The sequence below is a fragment of the Acomys russatus genome, chromosome 17, assembly GCF_903995435.1.
Source record: "Acomys russatus chromosome 17, mAcoRus1.1, whole genome shotgun sequence".
NCBI classification, from domain to species: Eukaryota; Metazoa; Chordata; class Mammalia; order Rodentia; family Muridae; genus Acomys; species Acomys russatus.
The window spans coordinates 45,989,925-46,015,388 of record NC_067153.1 but is presented as its reverse complement, the minus strand read 5'-3'; the positions used below and the strand labels follow the sequence as shown (position 1 = coordinate 46,015,388).

At 50.2% G+C, this 25,464-nt stretch overlaps 1 protein-coding gene across 2 annotated transcripts; it reads left to right on the top strand.

Annotated features, from left to right (window-relative positions):
* The first annotated feature begins 200 nt into the window (after positions 1 to 200).
* On the top strand, positions 201 to 25,464 carry Ttll1 (TTL family tubulin polyglutamylase complex subunit L1). Of its 2 annotated transcripts, none has more exons than XM_051160106.1 (11): positions 201 to 286; positions 3,020 to 3,068; positions 4,518 to 4,634; positions 8,456 to 8,664; positions 11,340 to 11,520; positions 14,442 to 14,576; positions 14,934 to 15,042; positions 17,526 to 17,669; positions 20,102 to 20,188; positions 21,796 to 21,959; positions 25,124 to 25,464. In XM_051160106.1, the coding sequence occupies exons 1-11, from the start codon at positions 274 to 276 to the stop codon at positions 25,251 to 25,253; spliced, it is 1,338 nt and encodes a 445-aa protein (XP_051016063.1). In that variant the 5' UTR covers positions 201 to 273; the 3' UTR covers positions 25,254 to 25,464. The 2 variants fall into 2 exon arrangements, with proteins under 2 accessions (XP_051016063.1, XP_051016064.1); XM_051160107.1 differs by lacking the exon at positions 201 to 286 and adding an exon at positions 293 to 533.

The window sequence follows — 25,464 nt, the reverse complement described above, 5'->3', positions numbered from 1 at the left end:
CTGGAAGGTGTACGGATAGGCCGCCCTTCGCTTCCTAGGCTCTAAGCCTCTCAGACACCCTGCAGGAAAAGCCATATCCGGAAGCAGTCTTGCAGTCAGTAGTCGCGTCCTCTGTTGCTAGGACACCTCTCCGGAAGTGGAGCCGGAGTGGGGCTGACTGGTTGCAGTAGAGAGACTGGGCGGTGTCCCATGCGCCGTGGGCGTGGCCGTGGGTGGAGACTGCGCACGCGCGGGCGGGCGCGCCGGTGGAGGATCCGGGCGGTTTAGCTCCTGATGCCCAGTCCAGGTCAGCGCCGTTCAACGTTATTCCCTCTTCTGAGCTCCTGGGATTTGCTTTGTGCCGTCAGATTGCTGTAATTGCATCGTTATCCTTCCTTCGGTCTAGTCCAGGCTCGTGGGCTCCTAGGCTTTCAGTGCATCCGCAGTCTGTATTGTTTGCGGTGGCATCTGTTGTGGGGCGTGGGGGTCGCCGCACCTGTGCGGGAGCTCAAGGTGGCTCCTCTAGCTCCTCTACAAGACTGCACAGAGCCGAGGTGATGTAGTCTTTGTTAGGAGGGCTGTCTGGGAGTTGTGGTCCTCTGTGGAGCAGCGGCGGGGAGGGGGGAGCGGTTTGCAGGAACTGCGTCCTCAACTGGAAGTATAGCGCTGCAAACCGAGTTGGAGTTGGTAAAGCTGGCTTTGTTCGGTGGAGCATTTAATGAGCGTATTACAGTGCTGGCATATGACAGCACAAAAAGAAAAAACAGAAAAAAGAGGCTCTGCTCTGTTCTCTCAAGGAATTGGAGACATTGGTAGACAGCCACTTTGGAGGCATGGCACTGGCAGCAGACCGTGGTGTGGAAAGGGATCCAGGACATGGGTGTGCAGTATTATATATTATTTTACTTAAATATTCCTCAGTATTTAATTTTTACTTAGGTATATATGTGTATGGCTCTGTGTGGGTGTGTGCATGTGAGTGTAGGTGCCAGTGAAGGCCAAAAGGGGGCGTATGTGAGACCCTGGAGCTGGAGTTACTGGAGGTTGTGAGCTGCCTGGCCTGAGTGCTGGGAACCAAACTTAGGTCCTCTGCACAAGCAGTTCCTGCACCTACAGCTCTAGCCCCTTAGCTCTTGTTTCCTTAAAGGTAGCTTTTTCTCCCTTTTAGTGAAAGCTTGTTGGGAAAAAGAAAATTATACTGGGAATCCTGGTGTCATTGGGACTTGACTGACACTGATTTGTAAAAATGTCAAAGTGTGGGAATCAGAGAGGGTCTTTGTTTTCTGAAGCTGGATGCAGAGGGCTGATGAGACTGCTAAGTTCTCTTCTGTTTGCTGTTTCTTAGAAGGCAGTCTTGACTCCTGTCTAGGGCTGTAATCATAGCAGGCAGTGAAGCTCTCTGGTGTGTCTGTTGGTCCTCCTGCGGTTGTAGGCACACTCCACCAGGTAAGTGTTCTGAGCTGCAGATCTCCTGGTCACATTTGGCGTGTTCCATGATAGCCAAGGCCTTATGGATGACTGTTGTTTCTTTCTCAGGCCGGCAGGGCCGGACACTCTCTCACCCACTGATTGGCTGAGTAGCCCCTATTCGATCCAAACAAAGGGAATTTATATTTTGGCTAGTGGTTTCACTGGATGTGTGTGTGTCCAAGAACCAGCTGGGTTCAGCTGGGATGGCCATCAGGCCTGCTGTTTGTCTAGCAGAGCTATGGGGCTATGGAGAGCCCTGTATGGACTTGGGGGCGGGGTGCAGTTCTTCTAGGACACAGCTGACACCTGATTTGTCCCCTCCAGGACCACAGCTGAGCTTTGTCACAGTGTTGTATTTTTTTGTTTGTTTGGGTTTGTTGTTGTTGTATGACTGCTCTGCCTGCATGTACACCTGCAAGCCGGAAGAGGATATAAGATTACTTTATAAATGGTTTGTGAGCTGGGAACTTAACTCAGGACCTCTGGAAGAGCAGCCAGTGCTCTTAGCTGCTGAGCCATTTCACTGCCACTGTTTTGTTAATGCCTTAACAGGCATTGCCCTATGTGTCCGTTACCATCCTGGGACTGGACCATCGCAGTCAGCTCTCTGCTGGCCCAAGTGACTGTCGTTGCAAAGGCTAGGCTGTGAGTGGCCATGGGAAACCTTGTTCTCCCTTTTGTGAAGGCTATACCCTGTCACCTGGACGAGGTGGGTGGCATTTTGTCTTCCGTAAATGCCCTAGTTGTGACTGCTCACCTTGAATGGCTTTGTCTTGCGTAAGTTTTCATGATGTGCAAATGTTTTTTGTTTTGCTTTGTTTTGTTTTTGTTTTTTAGTTTTTTGAGACAGGATTTCTCTCTGTAGCCTTGGCTACCCTGAAACCCTCTCTGTAGACCAGGCTGGCCTTGAACTCATGAGATCAGCCTGTCTCTGCCTCCCTGCTGGGATTATAAGAGCGTGTGTGACCATGCCTGGCTTCAATGTATAAATGTTTTAAGATTACATTTTTTATTATTTGTGCATATGTGCCTCTGTGAGTGTATGGGTATATGTGTGTACAGTAATCCTAGAGGCTTTCTTTCTTCCTTCCTCCCTTTCACACGTGTGTGTGTGTGTGTGTGTGTGTGTGTGTGTGCGTGCGTGTGTGTGTTTATTTTGAGATAGGGTCTCATTGTGTAGACCCCCTGTCCTGGAATTCACTATATAGACCAGGCCAGCCTCAAACTCAAAGTGACCCACCTGTCTCTGCCTTGAGAGTGCTGGGATTGAAAGCACCTGATTGTATTTTCTTTTGAGACAAGGCCTCACTGTACAGCCCTGGCTGGCCTGGGCATGACATATAGATCAGGCTAACCATGAACTTCCTGGGATCTTCCTCCCTCTAGCTTCTGCCTCTTAGGATGACGTGTGACCCATCATGGCTGACTACTCCAAAGCCTTTCTCATTTAAGAGCCTTTCCTGTGCATGTTTGTTAACAAGATGCCATCCCTGGGCATCTATTTGGCTGGTCAAGTTTTGCTTCATAACTGTGCCACTTACCAGTTGTGTGTCACTTGTGTTTTTGTCAGTGCTGCTGAGAGACGCTGGGCACTCCAGGGAACTGCAGAAGGACCTATGGTAAGTGCTAACACTCCCATGGCAGGCGGGGCAGAGAATGTGTGTGTATGGTGTCTGGGGAGAGCACTGGGTGATGGACCTGAACCTCTGGCCTCCCAAGGTTCAGGCTCACTTCCTGCCCAGCTGAGGATGCGGGACGTTGGGGGTTAGGAGGGCCAATGTCACATCTACAGGTACCTGGCGATCTGTGAGTGGTTGTACACATACATATAAAATAAAAATAAAAATCTCACAATTCTTTTTTAAAAAGAGCATGATTAAGGGGCTGGAGAGATGGCTCAGTGGTTAAGAGCACTGGCTGCTCTTCCAGAGGTCTTGAGTTCAATTCCCAGCATTACATGGTGGCTCACAACCATCTATAGTGAGATCTGGTGCCCTCTTCTGGCCGTCAGAGCTACAAGCAGGCAGAGCAATGTATACATAGTAAATAAATAAATAATCTTACAGAGGTCCTGACTACAACTCACAGCAACCACATGGTGGCTCACAACCATCTAGCATGTGATCTGATGGCCTCTTCTGGTCTGCAGGCGTACATGCAGGCAGACTACTTTATACATGATTAAATAAATAAATCTTAAAATTGTTTTTTTTTTTTTAAATGAGAGAAGTAGCTGGGTAGTGGTGGTGCATGTCTTTATTTCCATCACTTGGGAGGCAGAGGCAGGTAGATTTCTGTGAGTTCAAGACCAACCTGGTCCAGCACTCGGGAGGCAAAGGCAGGTGGATCACTGTGAGTTCAAGGCCAGCCTGGTCCACAAAGCGAGTCCAGGACAGCCAAGGCTACACAGAGAAACCCTGTCTTGAAAAACCAAAAAAAAAAAAAAAAAAAAAAAAAAAAAAAGACCAGCGTGGTCTACAGAGTGAGTTCCAGGATAGCCAGGGGCTACACAGAGAGACCCTGTCTCACAAAACAAAACAAAACCAAAAAAAAAAGAATGAGAGAGGTAAAGGAGAGATAAGCAGTGGGGGACAGAGGATGAAGATGCGCAGGCAGGATGTGCAAGCTCTTGCTCCTTCGTCAGAGGTCAGCTCAGGGGTCCACACCTCAGATCAGCCTTCCTCGTGTGCTCTGAACAGAGCCTCTCCTGCCCTCGTAGCCCCTTCGTGACTCTGTTGTGACCCAGGTGCCATTGGATGCTTATGGGTGACGGCTTCATTAACCCCTTTAGCTCTGGTTGCCATAGAGGCTGGGGACTTATGGAGGAATGGAGGCCTGTATGCATGTGGGGTGTTGACCAGTGTCTCCCGACCCCTTGTGCTAGATATCTGAAGTGTCCTTCTTTCCCCATATATGGTGGCCAGGGCGTCTGTAGACGTTACCAGCAGTCCTTGGGGTAGAGGGTGTGTGTGTTCACTGTGCATAGTGATTAGGGGATCCCCTTGGTGGGGGTGCGGGGAGTTGATCCTAGTGATGTTTCTGAGTGTAACGCCCTGGGTCTCTTCTAGGATCATGGCGGGAAAGGTGAAGTGGGTCACTGACATTGAGAAGTCGGTACTAATCAACAACTTTGAGAAGAGAGGGTGGGTCCAAGTGACAGAAAATGAAGATTGGAATTTTTACTGGTAAGAGAAAAAAGCTGTGTGGGGGTTTTTTTGTTGTTGTTGTTTTTAGTTTTCCCCAAATCTATAGTCAGTTGAGCCTGTTCAAGCCATGTCTACCTTTTGTGTTTCTGTGTAAGTAGCCTGAGCTCAGTGCTTGGAACCAGTTAATAATGGTGCTTCTGAACAGCGGGCCGGGCCAGGGACCCGAGACACATCAGTCTCTCAGAGGCCAGGCAGCTGTAAGAAGCATGTGGCTGGGAACTTCCTCCAGGGTTTGTCACCTGCAGCTTAGTCCAGCAGGCCCAGGTTGCTGGACGTGGCCTAAACTTTGGACCACTTCGTTTAGGCCTTTCCTCCAGATGTGCTTGCTGGGTCTTTGTTTTCTTTTTTCCTTTGTTTTTTGAGACAGGGTTTCTCTGTGTAGCCTTGGCTGTCCTGGACTCGCTTTGTAGACCAGGCTGGCCTCGAACTCACAGAGATCTACCTGCCTCTGCCTCCCTAGTGCTGGGATTAAAGGCGTGCGCCACCACTGCCCGCCAGGTCTTTGTTTTCTGTCTGTCCAGCATCTTTGGTTTTTCCTCCTTGACTGGCCTGGCGAAACCCAGAGTCCAGGTAGCTGGATCTCGATGCCTCTGGCTCTCTTCCTCTTTGTCTCATGCTTGTGGATAGGAGTGTGAGCTCTCATCTACCACTCCAGCACCATGCCTGCCTGCCTGCCTGCCTGCTGCAGCGCTCTCCGCCATGACAGTCATTGGCTCTAGCAGCCCTCAGGTAAATGCTTTGTTTTATGAGTCACCTTGGTCATGGTGTCTTGTTCCAGAAACAGAAAAGTAAGATTCAGCAAGCACTTTGCTCACTGAGTTCTGGGAGAGAGGCCTGAACTGAACAGTGACATGAAGCTGGCCTGGCAGTGCCCAGTGAGGTACTCATTAGACCTCCAGTGCCAGTGGAGGGCACTGAGTGCCATCCTTGTTCAGGGAAGAAGTGTTTGGAGCTTTCTTTCTTTCTTTCTTTCTTTTTTAAGATTTATTCATTATTATGTATTCAGTGTTCTGCATGCACAAACACCTGCAGGCCAGAAGAGGACACCAGACTCATTATAGATGGTTGTGAGGTACCATGTGGTTGCTGGGAATTGAACTCAGAACCTCTGGAAGAGCTGTCAGTGCTCTTAACCACTGAGCCCTCTCTCCAGCCTCTTGGAGCTCTTTTTATTTGACCTTTTGCAGGGACAAAGTTAGAGATCTCACTATTTTGCCTAGACTAGCCTTTAGCTTCTAGGCTCATCCTGTTTTGACCTCAGCCTCCAGAGAACTGTGAGCGTAAGCGTGTACCACCACAGAGGCTTTAGAGCTCCCCCCTCCACCTTAAAGACAGGGTGTCACTACACAGCTGCTGGAATTAAAGGCCTATACCATCTTGCCTGGCGTGCTTTTGTGTGTGTGTGTGTGTGTGTGTGTGTGTTCATGTATATCTGTGTTTGGGTTTCCATGTGTCTGTGTAGGTGCATGAGGAGGCCTGAGGTCAGTATCTGGTGTCTGTGTCTATCACCCTCCACCTTAGTTGTTTTTTTTTTTTTTTTAAGCGTTTTATTTAACTTTAATTTATGTGGGTTGGTGTGAGAGTGTCAGATCTTGGAGTTAGAGATAGTTGTGAGCTGCTATGTGGGTGCTGGGAATTGAACCTGGGTCCTTTGGAAGAGCAGGAAGTGCTCTTAACTAGTGAGCTATCTCTCCAGCCCCTCCACCTTAGTTTTTGAGGCACAGTCTCTCACCGAAACAGGAGCTCACTGACTTCCCAGACTGGCTAGACTACTAAGCAAGCTCCAGGGACCACCCCCACCTCCACCTGCCTCCTCAGTGCTAGGATCACCTGTGCACACTACTACACCCAGCTTTTTTTTTTTTTTTTTCCTTTGACACAGAGTTTCTCTGAGTAGCCTTGCTGTCCTGAACTCGCTTTGTAGACCAGGCTGGCCTTGAACTCACATCCATCCACCTGCCTTTGCCTCCTGTGTGCTGGGATTAAAGATGTGCACCACCACACCCAGCTCATACCTGGCTTTTTTTTTTTTTTAAGATTTATTTTATTTATATGAATGCTCTATCTGCAGGTATCTGAATGTACACCTGCATACCAGAAGAGGGCATCAGATGACATTATAGGTGGTTATGAGCCACCATGTGGTTGCTGGGAATTGAACTTAGGACCTCTGGAAGAGCAGACAATGCTCTTAACTGTTGAGCCATCTCTCTAGCCCCACACCTGGCTTTTTTTGTGGATGCTGAAATGCAAACTCAGGACCTCGTGGTTTTCACACGAGTGCCCACACATTCATATGCACAAATATATAAATATACCTAAAAACGTTTAAGTAAAATAAATGCAAAAGGAGCCCTTAACTGCTAGAGAGTGTTAAGTGGAAATATTTTGAGCAAAGGGGAACCCTGTCTGGGAATTTCTTACAGAGAAATTTCTTCCAAGGGAAACTATGAGAAGTGAGTTGGGGGCCAGGCCCCGGGCTGTCAGCCATGAAAGCTGAGTCTGGGTTTTTGCGGTTCTGTGTGACTGATCTTTCCTATGATAGGACATTTAAAGAGGCCCTCTGTTTCAGTCATCATGGAGTGGGTACTATGGGCAGCTCTTTAGGCTTGTCTGTGGGGTGGGGCAGCATTGAGTCCACAGAGGGAGGCCTGTGGCAAGCTGCCTTGATTTGTGATTCAGAGGTTCCCTCATAGTTACCAAGCAACCTTCCTTCCTTTATACACCTTCCCCGTGCCTCCATGAGGTCGGTAGGCACAGTGGCTTTGTTAGAGGATTTGAAGACCGTTTCTTAGCTGGGCATAGAGCTCAGTAGTAGATCACTTGCCTAGGATGTGCAGTTGCCAGGGTTCAACCTGCAGTGCAGAAAAAGAATAGAATAAGAATGAATCCAAGCTAGGTGTGATGGCGCACACCCTTAATGTCAGCACTTGGGAGGCAGAGGCAAGTGGATCACTGTGAATTTGAGATTAGCTTAGTCTGCAAAGTGAGTCCAGGACAGCCAGGGAGAGAAAGAGAGAGAGAGAGAGAGAGAGAGAGAGAGAGAGAGAGAGAGAGAGAGAGAGAATATATGAGTCCAAGCCAGATGTTGGTGGCACATGCCTTTAATCCCAGCACTTGGGAGACAGAGGAAGGTAGATCTTTGAATTTGAGGCAGCCTGATCTACAGAATGAGTTCCAGGACAGCCAGGGCTGCACAGAGAAACCCTGTCTCCAATCAAACAAAAAAAAATGAATCCATTTGACTTTCCTCTTGAGCCCTCCTTGTGCGAGCCCAAGAATAAGATATGTTGACTTGGGGGCCTCAAGTCACCGTGTTGATATTAGTGTTTGGATGCTTTTTCTGAACTTGGGAACAAATTGATTTCCTGACATAGTTCTGAAAGGTCTGCCCCACCTTGTCTGTCAGCTGGGTTAACAATCAGCCTGAAGGGCACTGGAGCGATGGCTCATCAATTAAGAGCTCTTCCAGAAGATCTGGGTTTGATTCGCAGCCCCCGCACGGTGGCTCACAACCACCCGAGACTCCAGTTCCAGGCGATCCGATGCCTCTTCAGACCTCTGAGTATGCAACGTGCACATCTGTGAGCCTGGTGCCAGCCAGTGAGCAATAAATGGGCTCTACTTGGGGCCACAAGTGTCCAGGGACAGAGCCACCTTCAGCCTGGCCACAGCCCATCACCCCTGCCGTGGACGACACCGATAACCTGTAAGGGCTCTCTAAAGGCTGGCAGGGCTGTGAAGAGGCGTGCAGGCAGACCCAGCTCCAAGCCCCAGCCCCTGCCGTGCCTCTGTTTCAGGATGAGTGTGCAGACCATTCGCAATGTGTTCAGCGTGGAGACTGGGTACCGGCTCTCAGACGACCAGATCGTCAACCACTTCCCCAACCACTATGAACTGACCCGCAAGGACCTGATGGTGAAGAACATCAAAAGATACAGGAAGGAACTGGAGAAGGAAGGGAGCCCCCTGGCGGAGAAAGACGAGAATGGAAAATACATCTATCTGGGTTGGTGCCTTCCCACGTGTCCCGGGTCCTAAGTCAGTGGCTGAGTGTCCTAGTGAGCGCTTCTGTTTCTGTGATAGAAATCATGACCAAACGCACCTTAGGGAGGAAAGGGTGTGTCTCATCTTACAAGTCTTGCATCACATTCCATCTCTGAGGGAAGTCAGGACAGGAACTCAAGGCAGGAGCTGAAGCAAAGGCCATGATGGGGTACCACTTACTGGCTCACTTCCTGTTGCTGATTGCTCAGTCTGTCTTCCTTCCTTCCTTCTTTCCTTCCTTTTCCTGTTTTTTTCTTTTTTAATTTATTCTTGTTACATCTCAATGGTTATCCCATCCCTTGTATCCTCCCATTCTTCCCTCCCTCCCATTTTCCCATTGTTCCCCTCCCCTATGACTGTTCCTGAGGGGGATTACCTCCCCCTGTATATGCTCATAGGGTATCAAGTCTCTTCTTGGCAACCTGCTGTCCTTCCTCTGAGTGCCACCAGGTCTCCCCCTCCAGGGGACATGGTCAAATGTGAGGCACCAGAGTACGTGTGAAAGTCATATCCCACTCTCCACTCAAGTGTGGAGACTGTTCTGACCATTGGCTAGATCTGGGAAGGGGTTTAAAGTTTACCTCCTGTATTGTCCTTGGCTGGTGCCTTAGTTTGAGCGGAACCCCTGGGCCCATCTGTTTTTGTTTTTGTTTTGTTTTTTTGTTTGTTTGTTTGTTTTGGTTTTTCGAGACAGGGTTTCTCTGTGTAGCCTTGGCCATCCTGGACTCACTTTGTAGACCAGGCTGGCCTCGAACTCACATTGATCCGCCTGCCTCTGCCTCCCGACTGCTGGGATTAAAGGCGTGCGCCACCATGCCCAGCTCTGTTTTGTTTTTTTTTTTTTTTAATTAAAGATTTATTTATTTATTTTATGTATATGAGTGCTCTATCTGCCTGTATACCTGCATGCCAGAAGAGGGCATCAGATCACATTATAGATGGTTGTGAGCCACCATGTGGTTGCCGGGAATTGAACTCAGGACCTCTCAAAGAGCAAACAGTGCTCTTAACCGCTGAGCCATCTCTCCAGCCCCTTTTTCTGTTTTTTTTTTTGAGACAGGGTTTCACTGTATAGCTCAGGTTGTCCTGACCTCACTTTGGTTTATTTTTGCTTTGTTTTGTTTTGTTTTTTTTGAGACATGGTTTCTCTGTAACAGCTCTGGCTGTCCTGGACTCTCTTTGTAGACCAGGCTAGCCTCCAACTCAGAGATCCTCCTGCCTCTGCCTCCCAAGGGATTAAAGGCATGTCCTGCTACCACCTTTCAGCCTGCTTTCTTATATGCTCCAGGACCATCTGACTGGGAATGCCACTGCCTACAGTAGGCTGGGTGCTCCACATCAGTCCTCAATCAAAAAAAAAATGCTCTATAGTCTTGCCTACAGGCATTTTCTTACGATCTCCCCTTCCCAAGCCAGGCATGGTGACACACATCTGTAATCTCAGCATTCAGGTGGCAAAGGCAGGTGGATCTCTGTGAGTTCGAGGCCAGCGTTGTATACCAAGTGAGTCTAGGACAGCCAGGGCTCTGTTACACAGAGAAACCCTGTCTCAGGAAAAAAAAAAAAAAAAAGATTTCCTCTTTCCAGTCATGTCTAGGTTTATGTCAAGTTGACAAAAACCAACTAGCACACTGAGTTAATTATTTTAGGAGCTCAAAGCACTGAGGCAAGTGGATGGGTTGGGGCAGGTTCTGTGGGCATCTGTTTAACCTCTTATGTCATCAGGCGAGTAGGCAGGGCTGAGCTTGGCTTGGAGTTTGAGTTTCTGTGACCATGGAGTTGCTGAGAGACAAAATTAGTAGGGACAAGAGTATGCCCAGTGTCACCACTCTCTTGAGCCACACTCAGGGATTGTGTGTGTCCCTTCTCTCTCTCTCTCTCTCTTTCTTTCTTTCTTTTTATTTTTAATTTTTTTTAAATTTTTTGGTTTTTCTAGAGGACCAGGCTGGCCTTGAACTCACAGCAATCTGCCTGCCTCTGCCTATGCCTCCCATGTCCTGGGATTAAAGGCATGCGCCACCACATCTGGCTGTGTGTATCCCTTTTCTATGTAGGGATCAAGACTGGGCTACTTGGCAGTTCAGGATCCCATACCAGGGCAGAATGGAAAAAAACTTTTTTGAGATTTTATTTATTTTTATTTTATTGTATGTGTATGGGCATTTTGTCTGCTTACCGCCTGTGTGCAGTACCCATGGAGACCAGAAGAGGGCATTGGATCACCAGGAAATGGAATCACAGATGGTTATGAGCCACCGTATGGGTGCTAGGAATAGAACCCGGGACCTAGGCAAGAGCAGCCAAGTGTTCTTAATTACTGAGACTTCTTTCCAGGCCCTGAACAGAATTTATCATCAACTTTTCTGGCCTCAGTTTCCCCCATCTGCTAAGTAGGAATGATATCTGCATAGCAGAAAGCTTATTCAGGGTTTAAGTGGTGTACTTCTGTAAAGTTCTACTCACATAGCTCACCAAGGTCCTTTCTTAGTGTACACAGGAGTAGGACAGCAGCGGTCCTGTCACATAGGTCCAGGGTTGAGGTGACAGTGAGCTGAGAAGCCCTGAACCATGGTGAGGTTTTCCTGCCCTTAGCCCCAGGTGGGCAGCTGCTTATGACAATGGGTCTCTTTACTTCAGACTTTGTGCCGGTCACCTACATGCTCCCCGCTGACTACAACCTGTTTGTAGAGGAGTTCCGGAAGAGCCCGTCCAGCACCTGGATCATGAAGCCATGTGGCAAAGCCCAGGGAAAGGGCATCTTCCTCATCAACAAGCTCTCCCAGATTAAAAAGTGGTCCCGAGACAGCAAGACGGCCTCGTGAGTTGAGAAGCCCCAACCGCGTGTGAGGTTCCGGCGGCCTCGGCCGCGGGCTGGGCAGCCTTACCTGCTTTTCCAGCTGTGTGCTTGTTATGTGGTACCCTGGCAGGGCTCTTGTGGCTGAAGACATGTAAATTAACTACAGATGTCCCCATAGTAAGCCATACAGGTCCTGGGCGGTGGCTTTGCAGGCCATTTGGTTCCCAAGCTGGTTGAGGCAGGCACGCACAGGTGTGGCACGCTTCAGATTTGGGGACCTCTGATTCTGCAACTAATGGAACTAGAAGCACTAACAGTACCTGTCCTGGGGGAGCAGGTCACCAGGGTAAAGCCGGGGAGAGTAGGCATGTCCTGCCGGGGACACCTAGGCCGGCAGCAGCTTGGCTGGCAGGTGGAGTCTAGTTTGCCCTTGTGTTAGCAGCTCGCCTCTGCTGTTGAAGGGTCCTGAGCTGCCTGGCATGGCCTGGAGCAAGGCCTCAGCATGGTCCTTTCCCAGGAGTGATGACTTATCTGTCAGGAGTCCCCTGAGTGGCAGAGGACCCTTCCTGTGCAGAATGTTTCAATCTGATGACACCTGGGTGGGCTCTGGGGGGTAGTGGGGGTCCCGCAACTCCTGCCATGGCTTCTAGCTGAGATGTCATCCATGGTTCCCTTGTCACCCCCAGTCCCACTCGGAGGGAGGCAAGGAGCTTGTTACCAATTACACATATCTTTGTCAACAGATTCCTTTGATTTTTTTAAATTACATTTCTTTTTCGCGTGCGCACAGGTATGGTTTACCATCTCTGCCAAGATTCACTTTTGCTTTGGTCATTCTGTGAGCTTAGACTGTGTGTGGTGATGTGTCCACCCCACAGGGTCATACAAAGCTCTTTCACTGGGCTCTGTTCACCTACCATTCCTTCCAGCCCACCTGCCTAGTTTTCCCCTTTTATTTTTATTTTTATTTTATTTTATTTTTGAGACAGGGTTTTCTCTGTGTAGCCTTGGCTGTCCTGGACTCACTTTCTAGACTAGGCTGGCCTCGAACTCACAGAGATCCAGGTGCCTCTGCCTCCTGAGTGCTGGGATTAAAGGCGTGCGCCACCACCTCCCACCTGGTTTTCTCATTTTCAGGATGTCATCTGGCTAGAGGCACAGTATGGAGCCTTTTTAGGTAGGCTGCTGTCACTTAGCTGTGTGTGTGTGTGTGTTTTGGTTTCTAGTTTTTTGTTTTTGTTTTTGGATCTTCAAGACAGGGTTTCTCTGTTCAGCCTTGGCTGTCCTAGAATCACTTTGTAAACCAAGCTGGCCTCTAACTCACAGAGATCCACCTGCCTCTGCCTCCTGAGTGCTGAGATTAAAGGTGTGCAACAAGCTGTGTCTGTGTGTGTGTCTGGTTTTTGTTTTGTTTTTGTTTTAATTTATTTATTATGTATACATTGTTCTGCCTGCATGTATACCTGCAGGCCACAAGAGGGCACCAGATCTCATTATAGATGGTTGTGAGCCACCTTGTGGTTGCTGGGAATTGAAGTCAGGATCTCTGGAAGAGCAGACAGTGCTCTTCTGAGCCATCTCTCCAGCCCCAACAAGCTGTGTGTTTTTAAGGGCTTCCCTAAGTACTTGGCATACATTATGTCATCTGGCTTGTTCACACACTATTTTTGTCACTGAGTAAAAAATTCTGTTATCTGGCAGTTTTACCCACTCACCTACGGAAGCCACCTTGATTGCTGGCATCTCCTGGCAGCCATGATTGATGCTGTTTCAAGCATCACTCTGCAGGGTTTTCTGTGTGATGATTCTCAGCTCCTCTGGGTGAATGCCAAGGAGTGCGTCACCATACTCAGTTGCATACAGATTTCTAATTTTAATGCCGCCGTAGTTTGATTTCTGTTGCTGTGATAAGACACAGTGACACAGAGCAACTCAAAGGAGGTAAGGTTGATCTTAGCTCTCAATTCCAGGTCACGTTCCATCACAGAAAAGTCAAGGGGGCAGGAACTTGAAATGTCTTCTTTACATCCCATCCACAGTCAAGAATGGAGAGAAATTAATATATGCACAGCCTCTTGCTTATATGTGCTTACCAGCTTTCTTTATCATAAAGCTCAGGATCCCTAGCCTAGGGAATGGTGCCGCTCACAGTAGGCTCCCTTTGTACATAATTCATTAAGATTGGCAGGAGAGATGGATGACTCACTGGTTAAGAGCACTTGCTGTTCTTGCAGAGGACCGGGGCTGCATTTGCAGAATCAATGTGGTGGCTCACAACTGTATGTAATAACTCTAGTTCCAGGGAACCTAATACCTCTTCTGACCTCCATGGACCATGCACATGATGCACAGAAAAAGTTCCCCACAGACATACCCACAAGCCAACCCAGTATAGAGAGAGCCCCATGAAGACTCTTCCTAGATGATTCTAGGCTGTGTGAATTTGGTGATTAGAGCTAACTGGGGCTGGAGAGAGATGGCTCAGCTGTTAAGAGAGCGCTGGCTGCTTTTCCAGAGGACCCAGGTTTGATTCCCAGCACCCACATGGTGGCTCACAACTGTGTGCAACTCCAGTTCCTCCATAGACACTGCATGCACGTGGTGCCCAGACAGACATACAGTCAGAGCACCCATACACATTAAATAAGTGAATTAATTAAAAATGAAAGCTGGCGGGGTGTGGTGGCGCACGCCTTTAATCCCAGCACTCGGGAGGCAGAGATAGGCGAATCACTGTGAGTTCAAGGCCAGCCTGGTCTGCAAAACTAGTCCAGGATAGCCAAGGCTACACAGGGGAACCCTGTCTTGAAAAACCAAACAAAAATAAAAAAATTTTTAAAACTCCAAAAGCTGGCCAGTAAGTTGTCACTTCTTCCCTTTGCAAGTTGCGCCTTTAATCTCATATCTTTTACAGTCTAACTGTGACTGTCTGATGTGTGTAGGTTTGTGTCTCAGTCCACAAAAGAGGCCTACGTGATCTCGCTCTACATCAATAATCCACTACTCATCGGCGGGAGGAAGTTTGACCTGCGTCTCTACGTCCTGGTATCCACATACCGACCACTGCGCTGCTACATGTAAGAGTCTCGCCATGCCTCCTGGGGCTCACTGCATAGTGTTATTTTGAGTCTTATTAATGACTCAGTGACATGGGGGACGCACCTCGCCTGGCTCAGGGTGGGTATCAGAGAGGTGGCTCTTGTTTAAAAGCAGCTGGCCTAGAAGTTACCGTAAGTCTTACAAATAAGAACAGCACTCTTTTTGGACATTTGAAGCAAGTGTCACTAGCACTGAGGAGGTAGAGATGGAAAAATCATGAGTTTGGGGATAGCCTGGGCTACACAAAGCACTGGAAGTTAGCAGCCAGTCTTCTGTCGAGTGGATAGTGTATCCTCTTTCTCGTCTCCTGTGACCCGGTGTGAGTTCCCTCCCAGGTACAAGCTTGGGTTCTGCCGCTTCTGCACAGTGAAGTACACCCCGAGTACCAGCGAGCTGGACAACATGTTCGTCCACCTTACCAACGTAGCCATCCAGAAGCACGGGGTGAGTGGCTCCTCTTTGCGCCGCAGGAAGTAGCCTGGCTTTGTGGGATTCTCTCTCGTACGTTTTTGTAAGAGGGGACCAGGCTAGTTCTAGGAGAGCCATTGGTGACCCCAGTGGCCTGAGGCCCAGACATTGAAAGATCTCAGGGTAGCAGGCATGGCTGTCCCAGGCATGTTACCTGAATGTCTGCATAGGGTAGGAGTTGAGGTGGGGGAGCTTAGAGTATAGGTTCAAGCCCCGCCTTTCCACTTCTGTGATCTTGGACAAGTCATCTCAATGCTGGAGGCTCCTCTTCTCCCTTAGTCAAAGAGGGGGCCCTTGACCTGAGATGGTGGGGTCCTGGCAAACCTGTTTCTCTCTGTTGGTCATTGGGCTGAAAGTGGCCTTAGGGCCTGGTGTGTGCTGTTGGGTAAGCCCTCTACAACCGACCCATATTCCCAGCCTCCTAGCCTCCTCTTGCTTTTTATTTTGAGATGGTATCTTACTAAGTTGCTCAGGCGGACCCTGAGTTCTTGCTATAGCCCAGGCGGGCCTTGAACTTGTGACTCTCCCTGACTCAATGTAGGAGTAGCCGGAGTCACACACTGGCACCAACAAGCCCAGTTTAAAGCTGTCTTTATTATTGTTGTTGTTGTTATTATTATTATTATTATTATTATTATTATTATTATTATTTGTGCCTATCTCTGTGTGTGTGTGTGTGTGTGTGTGTGTGTGTGTGTGTGTGTGTGTATGTCTGTGTGTCTGTGAACATAGGTGCCCGCAGAGGCCAGAAGAGGGCATCACACATGCTGGAAGGGATGTTTCAGGTGGTTGTGAGCCACCCAACATGGGGGTTGGGACCCAACCAGGTCCTCTGGAAGAGCAGCAAGTGCTCTTAACTACGGAGCCATTTTTCAAGCCACAAACCTGCCTAAAATTGAAAATACTGTAGATTGAAAATGTATTCAGTTCACCTAAGCCAATGAACACTGTTTTGTGTGTGCGCGTGTGTGTGTGTGTGTGTTGCCTCACGAAGTGCTTTTTTTTTTTTTTTTTTTTTTGGTTTTTCGAGACAGGGTTTCTCCGTGTAGCCTTGGCCATCCTGGACTCACTTTGTAGACCAGGCTGGCTTCGAACTCACAGCAATCCGCCTGCCTCTGCCTCCCGAGTGCTGGGATTAAAGGCATGCGCCACCACGCCCGGCACGAAGTGCTTTTGATTGGCAAAGCCCTCCCTCTTTTGAAAGCGCAGCTTGAACCTCGTGTGAAAATTTGACACCAGTGCACACTTGAGTTAGAAAGAGAGCACGTTACTCTGAACATTGTAAAGCTGCCCCTTCTCCTGGTGAGAGGACTCAGTGTGGCCAAAGACTGGCTGTCACTGAAGCCCGGAGCCTCTGTGCCATCCAGGGGGTGCCTCTCAGGCAGCTGGGGTGGATCCTGGTTGCTGCAAGCCCAGGAGGAGCGGGCTTGGCAGGCCGAGAAGCAAGCGCCAGCTGAGCCTGAGGCCTGCCACGCTTGCAAACTGGGGGCGATGAGATGTTCTGAGGTGACTGGAAACCAGGAGACTTGCTCGTTTTTCACCTCTGCATCTGGGCAGGGCGGTGTCTCGCTGGAAGGGTTTTACCCCTCAAAAACCCTTTCTCTTTTTTTGTCAGTTGTTTTGTTTTGATTTTTCCAGTCAGGGTTTCTCTGTGTAGCCCTGGCTGTCCTGAAACTCGCTTCGTAGACCAGGCTGGACTCAAACTCACAGAGATCCGCCTGCCTCTGCCCGAGTGCTGGGATTAAAGGAGTGCGCGCCACCACCACCCAGCTCATTGTCAATTGTTTTTAAAATTATACATTAAAGAGTTAGACATTTTCACTTTTTTTGTTGTTGTTGTGATGTTGCTGTTATTGTTGGGTTTTCTTTTCCTTCTTTTTTCTTTTTTTTGGGGGGGGGTTGTTGTTGCTGTTTTTGTCTTTTTTTTTTTTTTTTTTTTTTTTAAAGATAAAGTCTTGCCTTGGCTGTGATGGAACTTGCTATGTAGACCAGGCTGGCCTCGAACTCACCAAGATTCTGCCTGCCTCTGCCTCCCAAGTGCTGGTCCTAAAGGAGTTACTGCCTTTCTGAGATTGACTCTTGCTAAGTAGCCCTGGCTGTCCTCCTGCCTCAGCCCACCAAGCGCCAGAACTGTCAATATACACGTTTGTCCTAGTTAGGGTTACCATTGCTGTGGTGAAACACCAGGACCAAAAGCATTCACCTAGAGCGGCTTCTCGGGAGGGGACCCAGGTGGCAGGTGACACTGTGGGCCACTGAGTATAAACAGTCACTTAAGAGACTAGTAGGTAGTTGAACACCTAACAGTGTGTGGAGTAGACGGCACAGACCACCCTGGCCAGGGTTCCCCTCTGTCTTGCTGCAGGGTGCCTGTTCATACCCAGGAGGCACTTGAGGGCAAGGGGCTGGGTTACTCCAGACTGTGCCCTGAAGGCCACGTGCCCTCCCTCCCTCACCAGGAGGACTACAACCACATCCATGGTGGCAAGTGGACCGTCAACAACCTGCGACTCTACCTCGAGAGCACCCGAGGCAGGGAAGTGACCAGCAAGCTGTTTGATGAGATCCACTGGATCATCGTGCAGTCTCTCAAGGCAGTGGCGGTGAGTGACAGGTGGGGGGGTGGGGTGGTGAGTGACAGGTGGGGGCAGGGCAGTGAGTAACAGGTGGGGGGTGGGTCAGATGGTCCCTGGGCTAACCAGGGCTTCTCAGGAAATATTCCACAGCTGGGGTGCTTCTGTTCTCTCTTCCCTGCCTATGTGTCAGGCAGCACTGGGAAGGGATTTGGGCCAGTTTCTGGGGAGACACTGCCCAGGGGAACATAGAGCCTCAGATATGGCCACAGACCCTAAAGCAGAAGTACAGGGTCCCATTCACGTCATCTCTCTCTCTCTTTTTTTTTTTTTTTAATTCTCTCATGCAATACATTGTGACCACCGTTTCCCCTCCCTCCACTCATCCTAGCCCCGACTTACCCACCCAACTCTTCTCACCCTCAGATCCGTTGCTCCTCTGTTTTGTTTTGTTTTTCTTTTTTTCTTTTTTCTTTCTTTCCTTCTTTTTTTTGGGGGGGGGTTGTTTTGTTTTTGTTTTTTGGCTTTTTGTTTTTTGAGACGCTTTCTCTGTGTAGCCTTAGCTGTCCTGGACTCGCTTTGTAGACCAGGCTGGCCTCAAACTCAAGAGTGGTGGGATTAAAGGCGTGCGCCACCACGCCTGGCTTCTTTCTTTGAGACATGTTCTCACTGTACAGTCATGGTTGGCCTGCAGTATGTGCTAGATTAGACCAGGCTGTCCTAGAGTGTGCTGTGTAGACCAGGCTGTCCTAGAGTGCACTACATAGACCACAGCCCTTCTTGGTGGGTATTTTGGCATGAGAGGCTACTCCCCGGGGCAGCATTTGCAGCGGCTTTCATCTCAGGCAGCTTAATGTTGCTGTCTCGTGGCTATTTAAGGTTGAAAATAGCCTCCTTCTTTGTTCCTGACCTCGCCTTTGATGTACTCAATGGTGTGCAGTTTTTAGGCAGGTGTACTTCTATTTTTGAGCAAATAGAAAAGAACAAGCATGGTGCACTGCTCCCCTATTTTCAGGGCTTCACAGATGGTGTCTATCTCTGGGCTGTCTTTGCTTCCCCATATAACTCTCAAGAAAAATGGGGGATCTGACTCCAGAGCTAAGGACAGAGGGAAAGGCTCCTGACCCAAAGCCCACCTCCTTGTCTCCCATTCCGTCTGTCAGCAGGAACAGGAAGGCAACCAGCCCACTGCTGAGGTCACCCCAGGACTCAGAGGTCCTCAGCTCTCCCTCTGAGAACAGTGTGGTCTAGCCTGGTACCTAGCTGGCCCCTGACAGACCCACCCAATTGTGTGGGACCTGAGGACACAGTACCTGGGGACATGGGATGGTGACATGTCACCATGGAGCATGTGAGAGATGTGAAACTCCCAGGTTGGACCCGTCACCCTCCCTGAGGAGAAGACTGCACAGCTGCCTCACAGAAGGGCCTTTTTACTGGGTGGTGATTCCCAAGCTCTTTAAGTAGGCAGGCTTTCTGTGTGTGTGTGTGTGTGTGTGTGTGTGTGTGTGTGTGTGTGTGTGTGTGTGTGTGTGTGTGTGTGTGTACATGCACGCATGCCTGCCTGTGGGTATATGCATGAGTGCAGGTGCCCACAGAGGCCGGAAGCATTGGATCCCCTGAATCTGGAGTTCCAGATGGTTGTCCGTTGCCTGACATGGTTCTAGGAGCTGAACTAGGGTCCTCTGAAAGAGCAATAAGTGCTCTTAACAGCTGAGCCATCTTTCCAACATCTGTTGCAAATAACTTAATCAGTATGGCCTACTGTGCAAATAGCTGACACAGTGAGATTATAGTGTATTTTAAAGCTGCAACCACTATGCTGGGCAGAATCTAAACTACTCTAATCTTAAGGCCTCAAAACCTACATATATGCCAATAATATGCCAATCTGATGACTCCTGGGGCGGCTTCTTTCCCAACTGTCAACTTCCCAGCTACCAGCTCTTCCCACTTCCTCTTGGCTTGTTTGGTTTTTTTTTTTTTTTGTTTTTTTTCTCTAAGACAGGGTTTCTCTGGGTAGCCTTGGCTGTCCTGGACTCGCTTTGTAGACCAGGCTGGCCTTGAACTCACAGAGATCCACTTGCCTCTGCCTCCTGAGTGCTGGGATTAAAGGCGTGCCACCAACCTCCTCTAGGAAGCTCCGCCCTGTCCTTCTGCCCAACAAACAGCGTTTTATTGACAGCTTCTCCATCCACTCAAGGCATCCCCCCACCAACACCCCTCAGTTGTTCAGCTCACAGGGAAAGGTTATCGAAGGTGTATCTCAGTCAGCTGGTATCATCCGGTGTGCACCTGGTTTCACAGGGCTGGAAGGGATAGAAGGCAGCCTGCGGGTGCGTGCGTGCATGCCTGTGACAGGAAGTCAGCAGCGTGGGAGGAGACCTGTGGTCCCTGCTGACGTGGTCCCTGCTGACGTGGTCCCTGCTGACGTGGCTTTTCACCTTTTGCTCACTCCACAGCCTGTGATGAACAATGACAAGCACTGCTTCGAATGCTATGGCTATGACATCATCATTGACGACAAGCTGAAGCCCTGGCTGATCGAGGTAACTCCCAGCCCCGCCACCCTGCCTAGCCCCGCCACCTTGCCTAGCCCCGCCACCTTGCCTAGCCCCGCCACCCTGCCTAGCCCTGCCACCCTGCCTAGCCCCGCCACCTTGCCTAGCCCCGCCACCTTGCCTAGCCCCGCCACCTTGCCTAGCCCCGCCACCTTGCCTAGCCCGCCCCCCTGCCTAGCCCCGCCACCCTGCCTAGCCCCGCCACCCTGCCTAGCCCCGCCACCCTGCCCAGCCCCGCCACCCTGCCTAGCCCCGCCACCCTGCCTAGCCCCGCCACCCTGCCTAGCCCCGCCACCCTGCCTAGCCCCGCCACCTTGCCTAGCCCTGCCACCTTGGCTAGCCCTGCCACCTTGGCTAGCCCTGCCACAGGAGAAGGGGACATTCTCGATCTTCTTTTTTTCTTTGTTTGTTTTTTGTTTTTTCGAGACAGAGTCTCTCTGTGTTAGCTTTGGCTGTCCTGGACTCGATTTGTAGACCAGGCTGGCCTCGAACTCCACCTGCCTCAGCCTCCCGAGTGCTGGGATTTGAAGGCATGCGCCACCATACCCAGCCACATTCTCGCTCTTCTCCAGTGTGTGTTAAGGTGTAATTAGAAAGTGGATGCATTAGCCAGGCGGTGGTGGCGCACACCTTTAATCTTAGTACTTGGGAGGCAGAGGTAGGCGGATTGCTGTGAGTTTGAAGCCAGCCTGGTCTACAAAGTTAGTCCAAGACAGCCAAGGCTATACAGAGAAACCCTGTCTTGAAAAACCAAAAAGAAAAGAAAAGAAAGAAAGTGGATCCATCTGAAGCAGAGAGTATGTAGTGGTGGCCAATGTAGAAACGAAGAGATGTGCATACCCTGCCGCACGGCAAGCCTTTTCCCTGGCCACAGCCATGGTATTATTCCTCAGCACTGTGGTCAGATACCTGACAGTAAAACAACTTCAGGCATGAAGGCTTTATTTGGTAAGTACTTTGAGGCCATAATCCTTCATGGTGGGAAAGGCATGGTGGTGTGGATGTGGGAGGCAGCTGGCCACATATGCCCAGAATTGATGCAGACTCAGATGGATGCTGATATTCCTTCCATTGGCTTCACAGGGCCAACAAGATGGTTCAGTGGGTATTAGCGGACCTGCTGCCAAGCCTGACAGCCTGGGTTTGGTTTCCAGGACCTACGTGGTGGAAGTGGAGCCCTGACTCACACAAGTTGTCCACTGACCTCCGCACGTGCACTAACATGTGTATGCCCACACAGATACACACACACACACACACACACACACACACACACACACACACACACACACACACACCCCATGCACAAATAAAGAAATGTATAAAGAAAAAGGTCTAAAGAAAATGCCTCCCAGACGCACTAACAGGCCAATCTGGTCTGAGCGCTTTTCTACCAGACAACTCTAGAGTTCTGTCACATTGACAGCTAACTGTGACAGCTTCCGGGATGAGGTGCTTGGCAGGTGTGAGATGCCTGTGTTAAAGGGTGACAAGCACCTTGGAGCGCATGGCAGGCGTGGCCCGCGCTGGTTCCCCATCCCCTCACTCCACAGGGGGAAGGTCACGGTGAAGGACGCGTGTTTTTCTTCCTATAGGTTAACGCCTCGCCATCCCTTACCTCCAGCACCGCCAATGACCGAATCCTTAAGTACAACCTGATTAACGACACCCTGAACATCGCAGTCCCTAACGGCGAGATTCCGGACTGCAAATGGAACAAGTCTCCCCCCAAGGAAGTGCTTGGCAACTATGAAATCCTGTAAGTCCATGGTATGCCTCCCCGGAGGTCCTGTGTTCTCGCCTGATATTCAGATATGGGGGTGGTTGGTGGAGGGTGTGTCTGTCTGTTGATGCTGGGGGATAGATGTTGAAGACACCAAAAAGTGGTTTGGGTCTGTTCTGTGTAGTCGATACTTACAGAGCATCCGCCACATGCCAGGTGATGGGCTGGGTCTGAGCCCCAGTGCTTCTCGCCTGTGAAGTGCTAGGAGCAGGGTGCACAAAGTGCCAGGCTCATACCGTGGGTAGCTGTGTGGGCCTCAGTCCAAACAGTAATCAGGAGGACAGTGGTTGACTAAAGTGTTCATACCATTGGAGGCTAGATGGCCTAAGAGGCAGGTGGATCTCTGTGAGTTCGAGGCCAGCCTGGTCTATACAGCTAGTTCCAAGACACCCAAGGCTACACAGAGAAACCCTTCCTTCACCTGCCCCACCAAAATAAATAAATAAATAAAAGATTGGCCTAATGTTGCATATACTGTGGGCCTTGAGGTTGGGTGAGAAAAACAAGTTGCAAGAAAGGGTACTTGAGCCGGCCAGTGGTGGCATACGCCTTTAATCCCAGCCCTTGGGAGGCAGAGGCAGGTGGATCTCCGTGAGTTCGAGGCCAGCCTGGGCTACAGAGTGAGTTCCAGGAAAGCCAGAGCTTTTACATAGAGAAACCCTGTCCCGAAAAACCAAAAAAAGGGGCTGGAGGGATGGCTCAGAGGTTAAGAGCACTGACTGCTCTTCCAGAGGTCATGAGTTCAATTCCCAGCAACCACATGGTGGCTCACAACCATCTATAATGTGATCTGATGCCCTCTTCTGGCCTGCAGGTGTACATGCAGGGAGAGCACTGTATACATAATAATAAATAAATCTTTAAAAAAAATAAAAAATAAAGAAGGAAAGAAAGAAAGAAAGGGTACTTGATACAATCCCCCAAGATGGATGGTGACCTCTACTGCCCCTGAGTGCAAATAAGCATTTTTTGGTTGGTTGGTTTTGTTTTCTGAGACAGAGTCTCACTCACTATGAAGATCAGGCTGACCTTAAACTCGAAAATAAACCCCTGCCTCTGCCTTTCAAGAGTTGGGATTAAAGGTGTGCACTACCTCTCTTTGTCCTACACATAAGCATTTAATTTAAAGTTTAAACATGAGGGGACATTTCGCGATGAGCACTCTTGCTCTCGGGTCTCAGGTGCACCTCTGGTGGGAGGCTCTGAACCCAGGCCTGCACTCTGGACCCCCTGTGTAGCCTCCACCCATTTTTCTGCGTACAGTTGTAGAAGCTGGGGTGGTGGGAGAGTACTGAGAAAAGAAAGGAGGGAGGCAGCTCAGGGCCTTAGAGGGTACCCCAAAAGTAACCACTGACCGAGTGTGGCTGATGTCCTCTTAAGGTCAGCAGCCTCAGGTAGGGACAGCAGTGGAATCGGAAGGGACCAGCAGTGGGAGCTGGCCAGGAAGGCAAGAGAAGAAGAGAGTGTGGGAGGGCAGGTGGCCCCCATGGGGACCCCGGGAAGGGGAGCTGTCAGAGGCTGCGGGTTGGTACAAGAGGCCGTGCAGGATGCGGGCACTGACCAAGACAAGACTAAGGCTTGTTATGGTATGGTGATAGCACTAACGTGGACAAATGTCCAGGTCACCAAACAAGTGCCCATGGCCAGGGGATCAAGGGCTAGACCCAGAGTTGATATATAAGGGGTTAGAATAGGCTTCTGCTGGCCTGGCCTGCTAGGGCTGAGAAGGTCTAGAGTGCAGGCCTCTCCAGACCCAGGGGTCTGAGAGAGAGGAAACAGTCCACGTTCCCCAGGGCTCCAGGAACAGCCAGGCTTCTCATACAGCAGAAGGTGAGGGAGACGGTCAAGGGCTAGTGGAGGGCACAGGGGTCTTTGACGAGGAGTGCAGAGTTCAGGGGTACACTTGGTACATTTGGGCATGGGCCCGCTCCAGAGCCACATGGGGTCGGCAGTGTGAGACGTAAAGGCAAAATGAGAGCGGCCCATGTCAGTTGCAGTGGGAGCCTTTGGGCTCAGTCCCGAGGGCCTCTGTGGTGGAGAGTCCATGCGAGGTTCTAGAACCATCAGGGTTTCAGTGGGTCCCTCTTTAGTTCAGCAGGATGTGGCAAGGTGGGTGGCCCAATGGAGCTTGTGAGGTCCTCTGTCTATGTGCAGAGCCGGCAGGACGCTCATCTCCAGCTTAAGAAGCAGAGGCCAGAGCCTTCCCCCTAGGCCTGAGCTCCCCTCTCACACTCCTCTCAGGGAGCAGAGGGCTTTGGGCTGGAACTGGCAGTTGGAAACTCTTCCCCATGATGCCCATCGGTGTCCATGGATGTTCCCAGATGGCTCCAGGTTGGGTTCTAGTGGCAGCAGTAGGAATTGCTGCTGATGGGATGGGCGGGGCTCACATCCTTAGGTGCTGTCCTATCCCTGTACACGGCCAAGAATACTGCATTTCATCTATGGTCATAGCATCCCTTCAGAGTATGCCAGTGTGGAGAGAAGGGAGCTCTTGTGCCCAGGGTGTCAGTGCCCCCTCGTTGCCCCTGTGGCCTTGGTGTCACAGTCATGGCCAGCCTCGTTCATCCTGGCTCTATTTTAGTATTAGTAGGAAATATTCTTGGCCTTATTGAAAAAAAATGCGGGGTCTGTTCTGGGTAGCACATCTCACCACTCTCAGGAGCCCTGCTAATGGGCACCAAGTCTCTTCCAGTTCTTCAGTTTTGAGGTCCCGGCTGTTCCTCGACACTGCTGCATAGGGCTGAGATACAGTCATCAGCTGGCAGAGCAGACGTGATGACCCAGGCCCTTTCTAGCAGTCCACTGATGCCAGGTTCTCTGTCTGAGATGGGATTGGGCCCTACCCCACACAGTGTGAAGCATCCTCAGACAGGAGGGCCAGCTGACTCACTCACAGCTCCTCTGAGGCCCGTACCAAATTCTGCCTAGAGGCCTATTGAAATGGGCGGACTGTCCACGGTGGCGGTGTGGCTGGGTTTCTCTCCCAGGATCTGTGGCCTTGCGTGGTATTCAGTGGACTCCCTGGTATGGGGGGGGCAGGGATGTGCCCAGAATCTGGAGCTAGGTGGCTGTTTCCAGTGACATGTTTGTTCCACAGCAGCTCAGCAGCCCCTGACTGAGCAAGACCTCCCCTGTTTCAGGTACGATGAGGAGCTGGCCCAGGGTGACGGGGCTGACCGAGACCTCAGAAGCCGTCCAGGCCAACCAGTGGGGCCCAGAGCAGGCCGCTCGAGAGACTCAGGGAGAAATGTCCTCACAACCTGGAAGTAATTGGCAAAGAAGAAGGGCCTCAGCCAGGACCGTCCCATAGTTGCTCTGCTAAACAGCCATTTTGGAACTTCATTTTTCTAGAGTGCTTTCCTGAGGCCCTGTAAAAGTGGAGGAGTCCATGTCATGAGGGCGCTCATATATGTGTGGAAACGACAGCTTCATTGTGTAATGTATCTTCCTTTTTTAAAGATTTATTTTATTATTTTTATTT